The sequence below is a fragment of the Kryptolebias marmoratus genome, linkage group LG11 (genome assembly GCF_001649575.2).
Source record: "Kryptolebias marmoratus isolate JLee-2015 linkage group LG11, ASM164957v2, whole genome shotgun sequence".
NCBI lineage: Eukaryota > Metazoa > Chordata > Actinopteri > Cyprinodontiformes > Rivulidae > Kryptolebias > Kryptolebias marmoratus.
Genome location: NC_051440.1, coordinates 27,108,656 through 27,119,472, shown reverse-complemented (window position 1 = coordinate 27,119,472; position 10,817 = coordinate 27,108,656). Strand labels below are relative to the sequence as shown.

The 10,817-nt window shown below is 52.8% G+C and overlaps 1 protein-coding gene across 1 annotated transcript; it reads right to left on the bottom strand.

The window, feature by feature from the left end:
- nup160 (nucleoporin 160) lies at window positions 1–9,660 on the bottom strand. Its single transcript, XM_017436781.3, has 33 exons — window positions 9,509–9,660; window positions 8,439–8,547; window positions 8,140–8,350; window positions 7,793–8,015; window positions 7,524–7,714; window positions 7,207–7,443; window positions 6,994–7,091; window positions 6,837–6,921; window positions 6,669–6,737; window positions 6,508–6,591; window positions 5,598–5,768; window positions 5,420–5,519; window positions 5,166–5,331; window positions 4,789–5,077; window positions 4,578–4,714; window positions 4,415–4,485; window positions 4,187–4,337; window positions 3,951–4,020; window positions 3,753–3,851; window positions 3,560–3,679; window positions 3,381–3,476; window positions 3,210–3,304; window positions 2,731–2,827; window positions 2,395–2,500; window positions 2,146–2,306; window positions 1,988–2,048; window positions 1,646–1,762; window positions 1,412–1,535; window positions 925–1,023; window positions 695–836; window positions 428–553; window positions 258–353; window positions 1–186 (listed from the first exon to the last, which is right to left on the bottom strand). The coding sequence occupies exons 1-33, from the start codon at window positions 9,597–9,599 to the stop codon at window positions 79–81; spliced, it is 4,200 nt and encodes a 1,399-aa protein (XP_017292270.1). The 5' UTR covers window positions 9,600–9,660; the 3' UTR covers window positions 1–78.
- Between the last annotated feature and the right edge of the window lie 1,157 nt (window positions 9,661–10,817).

Sequence of the window (10,817 nt, the reverse complement as noted above, 5' to 3'; positions counted from 1 at the left end):
TCAAACAATAAAAAAAACACTTTAATTCGACACATTTACAGGTGAAAAACGACACATAGAAAAGTGATCAGGCATCGATCAGCTGATCTCAGCGGCGAGGTGTCTCTGAGCGGCGAGACGCCGTTCGGTCATCTGACGCACGGCGCTGTGATACTCGTCCAGTTTGTCCTGAAGTTTGGAGTGAAGCTGAAACAAAATGTTTCAGAGTGAGACGTGCGCACAGGTGAACACAGAGGCGTAAACAGGAAGTGACTCACGCTGCTGTGCGTCTGCGTCTTGCTCAGAGCGAGCAGCAGCTGATCGATGGCGGTGTACGGCAGCCAGGCGGGCGGAGACGTGGCCGACAGCGGCCTCTGACACGACAAACACAAACACATCAGCGACACACATCCTGTACTGCTGAAGTACTCCGTGTGTGTATTTGTACCTCTATTCCAAAGTACTGGTGTCCTCGGCCGAGAACGGCGTCCACGTACTCCAACACGAGCTCAGCCGCCGCCTCCAGGAGGTCAAAGTTCAGGAGGAGGCGCAGCAGCGAAGGAGCGTCCACGCGCTGGAAGAACCGCAGTGACAAATCTCAAGTTTACTTGTTTATCTAAACCCTCAAACTCCTCGGGCTTTTGCCCCGCCCACCTGAGGAGCATTTCCTGTTTCCACAGAAGCACACTTTAAACAAGGCCCCGCCCCCTCTCACCTTGTAGGACTGCAGCAGCCAATCAGGCAGCGGGACTCCGTGTAACAGCAGCTTGTGGATGACGTGGCGATGATGCTGCCCGTTGGTGGAAGGATACCTGTCCAGGTAGGAGGCCAGCAGGCGCCACGCCTCATCAGTGGCGCTGAACACAGAAGAACAAACGGGGGGCGGAGTCACAACTGCGCTCTGACTGATCAGCTGATCGGTCAACACTGACAAACGCAGCACACCTGGACTCTTTGGTGTTAACGACTGACAGCTGATTAGCAGCCAACCAGCTCCAACCTTCGTTCTGAGACTCCTCCCCCCCAAACTGCAGCTGGATGCACCTGAGGTAAAAACAAACAAACAAACAAACAGGGCAGAAGGTAAACAAGGACAGGAGGAAACGATGTCAGAAAGCAAGGATAGAAGAAGACATAAGAAAGCGAGGAAAGGAGACAGGACGTAAAAAAAGAGGACAGTAGACAGCAAACAAGGATAAGAGACAAAAGGACGTAAGGAGGCTAAATAGGAGACAAGGAAATGTCAGGAAGCTAGGCTAGGAGACAAGAACAGGATTTAGGAAAAGTAGAAAACGAGATGAGGAAAGGATGTAAGGAGGGGAGGACAGGACAAAGGATATAAGGTAGCTAGGCTAGGAAATGAGAGGAGCAGAGGATGTAAGGAAGCGAGGAAAGGAAACGAGCAGAGGTCTGAGCGTCCTCCTGAACTCACTTGAAGGTCAGAGCGTCGAAGACGGGACTCAGGTCCAGTTTGAAGGTTCGACTCAGAGCCAGCGCCGAGTCAAAGAGTCCCGTCTGGACCAGGAGGAGGACGAGTTCTGGTGCCGAGGCGCTGCCTGAACACAGCGACACGGATCAGAATCCGACCCATCAGACACACAAACTACAACAACTCACTGAGGCGTGCACGTGCACGTAACACACATGCCTCAGAGTGCACGTGTACCTGCGATGGCTGCAGACGGCGGGTGGTGCTGAGCGAGCGTGAGGCGGGCGCGGGACAGGAAGTACTCCTTCTCCAGGTCGCTCAGTTCCAGGATGTCCACCTGGCGTCTCCCTGCAGCTGCAGACGCACAACAGACCCCGGGTCAGTTTAAGGACTCACAACAGACCCCGGGTCAGTGTAAGGACTCACAACAGACCCCGGGTCAGTGTAAGGACTCACAACAGACCCCGGGTCAGTGTAAGGACTCACAACAGACCCCGGGTCAGTTTAAGGACTCACAACAGACCCCGGGTCAGTGTAAGGACTCACAACAGACCCCGGGTCAGTTTAAGGCGGACTCACCTGGTTCAGCAGGAAACTCTCCATCAGCGTTTCTCTTCGGAGACGCTCCCGGACGCTCGTACTGCAGCAGAAACAGACGGTCAATCACAAACACCACACAGTGTGTGTCATTGTGTCACTGTGTGTGTGTGTGTGTGTGTGTGTGTGTGTGTGTGTACCGTGCTCCCAGACGCCGGCTGGACGATCCAAGCGTACTCCGGCCTGATGAGGCGCAGACAGTTGAGGGCAGCCAGGTAACAGTTCACCTGTTTCTGGAGGCCGAGGCGAGTCCGAACCTCCCGACCGAGACGCATCCCGAACTCAAACATGATGGTCCCAGCTGAACGTGCACGCACACACACACGTGCACAGTGAGCAGCGGCACACACACGTGGATCTGTAACAGGCTTGTGTGTCGGCAGCCTCACCTTTGCGGTAGTTGTGCCGGGCGATGTGGAAGGCGTACAGCAGCTCGTAGTAGTTGTGCATCAGCAGGTCCAGACCGCGAGCACGAGACTCGATGATGCTGACCACCTGAGGGTCACATGACCACAGGGATACATTCAAACACTTTGTCATAAAAACACAAAAATCTGTTTATCAGCCAACATATTCTGGATCAATAAAAAATTATTATTTATTTAGAGGTTCTAAAGAAATAAAAACCTTGATTCTAAAAACAAGATTACTAATTCTCCTGTTTCTGCAGAGACAATACGTTTAGTGCATCTGTGTGAGGTCAGAGGTCAGAGGTCAGGTCTCACCTCATCGTGCAGGTTCACGTAGGGAAACTGGACTAAATCCTGCAGCTGAGAGCGTTCACACAGAACCACGACCAGCTGACGGAGACAATCCAGCTGCCTGAAACAGAACCAGACAGAAACCAGTGAAAACAAGAGGAAAAGCTTCAGTTTAACAGTTTATGAGATTTAATTGTAGAAATTCAAGTTGGAATCAGATACGATAAATGAGCTTGAAGTGATCCAGGTTTTCCTCATATTGATGGATATTCAGACAAATCCTGAGACTTCAGTTCCTGCTGAATCCGTTCTTCAGAATAAACCAGAGCGTAAAGACTGGGCCCAATCAGAACCTTTAATCCTGGTCTAATAATCACATTTTCTTAAACCTGCAGTCTGAAAACCCATCTGATGCTTGTACCCAACTAAAGAAGACCTTCAAACTCTGGTTCCACCATGGTAACCTGTTCCCCTAACGTGTGTGTGTGTGTGTGTGAACATACATGCTGCTGTCAGGGTTCTGGGTCAGAGCTTCATACGCTTCACTGTTGTGTCGCAGGTCTAGATGATGTTTAAAGATCCGAGTCCACAGAGCCGCCTGCAGATCAACAAACGCAAACATGTTCACCTGTTCACCCGTCTCCATGGCGAAGACGGGACGCCACACCTCCTACCTGACTGTGAGCGTCGCCTACAGCCTCTGTGATGGCCAGAGAGGCGAGCTGGATAACCAGCTCAGGCAGACCAACATCCTCCAGCAGCCGTAAAACCTGCACATAAAACATCAGGTGGGTCACAGGTGTGCAGCTCCACACAGGTAAACAGCACCGCCGCAACACCTGAACATCCTCACCTTGTTGTAGTACTGTAATCTGGGGCTGGAAGCTGCCTCCTCATCTTCGCTGGCCGTCAGCTTCATTAAAAAACCCTCCCTCTCGACCTCCATCGCCGCCTCCTGGAAACACTGCAGAGCCTAGAGCAGACAACAGGAAGTGATGTCAGAGCCAGTCAGGCGAGGCGATCTGCAGGTGAGAACGGTCACGTACCTTCTGACTCTCGCCGTTCGCCAGGTAACACTGAGCCAACACGAAGCGACACGAGCCGATGTTCACCTGACACCACGGGCCAATCAGCCGAGCGTACTCCTGTACAGGTGAGACACGCGAGTGGAAACCAGCATCAGCGCGGTTCAAAACCTTCAAGGCTTTTATTGTGAAGGAGCCAGATGTGGAACGATGACTCGCCTGCAGCTGGCTGAACTGACAGTTGACCATCAGACACTCTGGGAACTGGAAACCAGGATTACTGGGCCAACTGAGACACGACAGTTAAAGCAAACATAAGAGCACAGAGCTGAGGGAACACGACCCAGCAGAACCAGAACCGATCAGACCCTAACCGTGCGGTCACTTGACAGCTGGTCAGGTGACCTGCGGCTCCAGCCTCCACCTTCAGTGTCGGGAGCTGTGGTGAAGGATACAGCAGCTGAGAGAGAAGCTGCACCACGTTGGAGATGAGCTGAGTCCAGTGGAGCAGAGAGTCACACTGCTGCTGAGAAAACATCTGGGAGACGATGAGCCTCCTGCCTACAGTCTGATAGAAGAGCTCCACCACCGTCTGAGGGTTCAGAGCTGCAGGAACACAAAGTTCTCCATCAGAACCGTTTCAGACCTGCAGCACACGGAGCTGGGACTCTGTGGTCTCCTACCTGATCTGCCTGACGTGACGCTCAGTGTGTCCGACAGCTCCAACGCTGTGAGATGCTGCAGGTTCACGTCACTGAAACGACACAGGTGAAGCTGCTCACACACACAGGTACGCAGGAACTCAGACGGCCAGCTGTGGTCACCTGCATGCACATCTGTACTCACATGGTGTCCATGGGGACGGAGGAGGCGAGGCTCTGACTGACGTGTTTGAGGAGGTGATAGGAGGAGAGGAGGTGGGAGGTCCGAGGGATCAGGTCCTGCTGGAGGTGGAGCAGCTGCCCCCCCCCACCCAGAAACACCTGGACGAACACACACATAAATAATTAGCATTCAGACCTGCAGAGACACTACTCAAACAGACGTGAGTACGCACGTTGTCTCCGAAGCGCAGGTAGAGTTTCTGCAGTATGAGCAGGTCTCTGCAGAACCGGGCTCGGGTCATGGCCGTGTGACAGACGGCCTGACAGACGACGGAGACAGCGCAGCTGCTGCTGTACAGCTGAGACAGACTCATCCTGACGGTCAGATCTGCAGCCACGGGCCCGTCTCCGCCCAGCTCCGAGTCCGTCTCCAGGTCCATCTCCCTCAGCAGAACCATCATGGCTGCGGTTGGGTTCCGGACGTCCTGCAGTTTGTTCTGGATGTCTACAATCGTGTTATCACTGCAGGAAACGGGACACCACACGTCAGGAGGGTTCATCGAGACGGGCCGAGAGGTTCCAGGGGAGTGCAACACGTCAGGTGACCTACTTGTCGTTGCACAGCATGTTTTCCAGGACGAGCTCAGCGGCTCGCTCAGGAGTTTGAAGGTATTCCAGAGCTTTCTCCATCTCGTACGCCATCTCTGCAGAAACGGCGTCGCTGATGAGTCGCAGGCTCTGAACGAGCTGCAGGACATCTCTGGCCACTTCAGGGTCTGAGGACGACAAAGAGCACCAACAGTGAAACAAACAGAAGCCCCGCCCATCACGGAGACAGCAATGTATGGGAGCGGTCAGCGTTACCGTCGGCGACAGGCGTCTCCTCCTCAAAGAGAAGGTACTCATCGCACGACAGGTACAGGTGATCTACAGCAAAACACGGCAGCAGGAACGACACGAAGCCCTGAGACACACAGATCAGCAGAACGTCAGCGGCGCCGATCCAATCTAACAGGTGCAAGGCTCCGCCCACATCACTCACCTTCCGGAGCAGACAGACCATGCCTGTGTGATGACTGACAGTCAGACCAAGAGGAGACGACTCCACCTCCTGGTACTGAAGACAGCAGGAGTAGAACCGGGACCAGAACTCGATTTGCAGCTGACGGTACTCCTCCTGAGAAAACTCGAACTCTGTGACGCTGCTCTGCAGCTGCAGGACAGGTGGGAGGACAGGTGGGGAGACAGGTGAGAGGACAGGTGAGAGGACAGGTGGGAGGACAGGTGGGAGGACAGGTGGGAGGACAGGTGAGAGGACAGGTGGGGAGGACAGATGAGAGGACAGGTGAGAGGACAGGTGAGAGGACAGGTGAGAGGACAGGTGGGGAGGACAGGTGGGGAGGACAGATGAGAGGACAGGTGGGGAGGACAGGTGGGGAGGACGGGTGAGAGGACAGGTGGGGAGGACAGGTGGGAGGACAGGTGAGAGGACAGGTGGGAGGACGGGTGAGAGGACAGGTGGGAGGACGGGTGAGAGGACAGGTGAGAGGACGGGTGAGAGGACAGGTGGGGAGGACAGGTGGGAGGAAGGGTGAGAGGACGGGTGAGAGGACAGGTGGGGAGACAGGTGGGAGGACGGGTGAGAGGACAGGTGAAAGGACGGGTGAGAGGACAGGTGAGAGGACAGGTGGGGAGACAGGTGTCATATAAAACGGACACCATGTGGGTCAAAGAACTGACTGGTGCTGGAGCATGAGGTGCTGCAGGATCATTTTATACAAAATGTGACCTTTGACCTTTGGATCAATGAAGAATAATTTAACCTTTTATTCAGCGAAAGTTGAATCAAGACCTGAGAGTTTGACCTAAACAGTAAGGTTGACCTTTGAGGAGGAGTGGAGAGACGGAGTATTTTAGATGTTTTAGGGATTATGGGAAATATAAACTGTTACCTCACTCTCCACTGCCTGAGTCACCTCCTTCTTCAGGTTCTCCCAGGACAGATCCAGAACCCTCTCAGAACCTCGACGAAAGATCTGAAGGACGGAGCACAGAACCATGAAACCACAGAATCGCACACCTCAAACAGCACCTGTCAGACAGGTGTGCTCACCTGCAGAGCTTTAACGATGGCTGAAGCTGTGAACCTCAGAGGAGAGAACAGAACCTCCAGGTAGGTCTCCTAAAACGACAGCATCACAGAGTGATGAGGAGTCCTGACAGGTCCAGAACCTCCACATCAGAGTCCAAACCACCTCAGAAAAAACACAACGGGTCGTACCCGGGGGTCCAGGTCCACTCCGACAGGAACTTCTTCTTCTGGTGGAGGCTGAACAAACACCTGGTTCCACTGACCCGCTGTGTTGCTGTAAAGACAGATCCAATCTGAGTTCGGATCAGAACTTCTGCATTAAACTGTCTGTACAGGCGGTACCTACTGCTCAAAGTTGATGTATTTGACCACAGTGTTGTTGGACTCGTCCACCCACAGGGCCCAGACATCAGAGGGGGTCAGAGTGAAGTCCACCAGAGTCTCCTGTTAAGGGAACACGCTGTCAGCACCAGAACAGGCCCGCAGAACCCAACAACTCTCTGGATTTTTGTTTTTCAGCCCGTGGTTCTGAGCCACAGAACCGTGAGGTGGGTCTCACCTGGGTGCTGAAGAGCGAGGAGATGTGTTCTAGGCTGTAACGGTTGTTGTCGGTACCGACCAGCTGCAGAACAATGAACTGTCCTCTCTGAGGGACAGCCAGGTAGACACACAGGCAAAGCCCGGTTCTGGACGAGAAGGCCAGTCTCAGGCTGTGACCCTGACCCGACAGACGCCTCACGCCTTTACACGCCGGCATGTACTCCAACATGTCCGCCTCCAGCAGACACGTCTGATCCTGAGAACACAAACTTCTGTTAGAACGTACAGAGGAACTGGAATCCTCTTTTAAACCCAGTTCTGTTCCGGTTCTGTTACCGTGAGCGACCACATGCGCAGTCTGTGGTCCTGACCCAGAGCGAAGATGAAGGAGTCTTCCTCCAGCTCCCGGACCGCCAGACTCAGAACCAGGTCCGCCGGACTCTGCTCGCCCCGGATGGCTGTGGGCATCCAGCCGGAGATCCTCCTCATCACAGAGCTCCTCTTCAGCTCCACCACAGACACGCTGCCTGAGGACACACCCACAGGGTCAACGTGCACGCTCACAGCTTCGACGTGCACGCTCACGGACAGGTCATGTGACTTACCATGAGCGTCATGAGGCGGCAACGTCACCACAGTGATGCCCCCAGCAGGTGAAGCCAGAGCGAAGTGGGCGTCTCCGTGGAAACTGATCCACGCCGTGGCTGCGCCGGGACTGGCCGTGTGCCCCGCCCACCCAGGGATGACAGCGCAGTGAGCCGGGTCCTGCAGATCCAGCTTCATCACGTCAGTGAAGATGGACTGCATGTGGCGTTCCGTCACCAGCTCCTGTCGTCACACAGCAGACAGCATCAGGACAGACTCAACTCGTCCGTGAGTCCGAAACGTAATAAAAACAAAAAACACGCCAGAAACATCCGAAAAATGCGTCAGAATCACGTCTGAAACTCACGCTGCGGTACATGCATGCCGGGTGAGGCAGCACCAGCCTGTGGACGCTCTGATTGGTGCAGATGAGGATGATGATGTTGTTCAGGGTCTCCTGGATGCTGACTCCTCCCGGCAGAACGCTGCAGCGGCTGAACTTCAGCCTGACGGAGTTATTCAGGAGGTTGGTGTCCAGAGACTGCTCTACCAGCTGCACCGAGTCAGCCGACGTCGACCTGCGGACACGCAGCGAGCCGAGACTCAGAACGGTCCGTACGCAACCCACCCGACGGACTCGGGGTGCTCTCCAGCAGCTGCACTCACCAGTGGATGAACCGGTTGCTGGTAACCGACAGCAGCTTGCCGTTCTCCTCATAGTGAAACGCTCCAGCACTGTCTGCGTACTTCAGCCCACCTGGAGGAGCACTCACACCTGCACACAGGAAGTACAGGTATTATCACAGGTGTATTCATCATGACTCTGCTGCTGGGAAGGAACCTGACAGGGGAAAAAACAGAGAATCAGAAGCCATTTCAAACTTAAAAAACAAATTCTTAAAAAACCACCAAGGTGGGGTCATGACCTTCTCACACCACCTCCTGCAGGAACAGACGCCGCGAGTCATTCCTTTCCACCGTCACCAACATGACGCTCAGGATGGCCCGAAAGACAAGTTTGATAATGTATGTGGAAGTCTTGTAATATAATTGGACTAAACTGGCTGTAATTATTATTTGGATTAGAGTTGAATTAACTTGTTTTCTTTCGTACGGCGCCCTGAGACGACATGTTGTGAACTGACAAACACTGGAGGCAAGGACAAACAACAGGAGACACCAGGAGGACAGAAAGAGACAAGGACAGACACTGGGAGACACCAGGGAGCAAGGACAGGCACCTAAAGACCCTGGAGAAAAGACAAACACCCGGAGACAACGACAGATACTGGGAGACAACTACAAACACCAGGCAGGAGACATGGACAGACAAATGAAGACACTGGAAGAAAGGACAACCACTGGTTGAAGACACCATCTTTAATAAACTTTAACCAGGTTGTGTTGATGAGCGCCCGACAGCTGCAGGCAGAAAGTTTTTAACCGGAATCTGGTGTGTCCGATAATGGGAGCATGAGTCAGTAACCTGGTTGTTACCTGTTTAACGGCGCTCACGTCACGCGGACAGACGGCAGCTAGCTGTTAACTCACCTGCTCAGGTGAAGCTGGTGCGAGACTTTCGCACCGACGACGGGAAACACGCGTGAGCCCGCACGGCAACAGCTAACCGACCCGCTAGCTGCTGTTAGAATCCACGCGCCGCGGGAGTCCGGGTACCGGAAGTGTAACTTTAAAAGTAACGTCCCGGTTCGTCAGTGTTCGGGTCTCGCGCTCACCTGGGTTTACGGTGACCTCTCGGAACCGCCGCTCCGCTTCCCGCTCGAACCCGCAGAACTCCACGAAGCTCCGCTCCAACACCGCCGCCATCTTCTCCTCTGAACCACGTGACCGGCGCAGCTGCGCGCGCTGCGCTTTCAAACCGTACCGTGTGCGCAGGCGCAGCACCGCTGGGCTTTTTTTAAATCGTCAAGAACGCCGCCATATTGGGAAGGTTTCTGTGTAATCTGATTACAAGGATGTAATCTGATTACTGGGATCAGCCGTTGTTGGATCTGAACGGACATTTTAAAGATCATATTCAGATCTTTAGAAGAATCCAGAAAAAAGAAGGAAGAACTGGTTTCAACCGGATTTTATAACCAAACTGGCTCTTCAGGACCTGCCCTACTTTCTGTATAAAAGAATATTTCTCAGTGAAAGTTCTTAGTGTCCTGTTGATGTTGTACATTTTCAAGCACACACATATATATTTATATATAGACTTTGGCAAGAAGAGAACATCTAGATGATTCAGAGAACGCTTTGTTGAAAGAGTTCTCCAGCTTTTTGGCATCAACTCAATCCGACGTGTTTAGAGGAAGAAAAATGCTGATTATGACCTAAAGAACACCATCCCCACAGTCAAGCACGAAGGTGGAAACATTATGGTTTGGGGCTACCTTCTACCCTGACCCAGAACACTGAAGCTGGGTTGTCATGGTTGAATCCTCCTGAAAACATATCGTCTTTTTGGTGGATTATACAAATATTCAAATACACAAAGTACACAAATCATCTTCACACACAGGATGAGGATGTGTGTGACTAATAAAAACTAATAAAAAATGTTTGGACACAATAACTCATTCGTAGCAGCAGCAGGCCAGCCTCGTTTACACAACTGTAGCTTGAAGTGTCTGTTATTGTCTTTATTCTGCATTTTATTTAGTTTTATTTTATTTATCTTCAAAGTGCAGCAGGTTTTTGAAACATGTTAAATGAATAAATCTGAGTCGGTTGGAGCAGATTGTTGAAACTCCTGAATGTGTTATGGATTCTAGTTTCTGAGCCTAACACAGATTTGTCCCTTTGAGAACCTGCTGTCTCCACTCTGACCAGCAGGGGTCAGTCTCAGAACCAGGTTCTGACCACCAGGAGTCTGAGTGGAGACCAGCCGGGACCAGCAGGGGTCAGTAACAGAACTGGGCTGGAAGTTGACTGAGTATGTGAGGGATTACCCGCCAAGAGTAACTTCCTGTGTGTGAGGACGATGGTGGCTGTAACTTCCTGTGTGAGAGGACGATGGTGGCTGTAACTTCCTGTGTG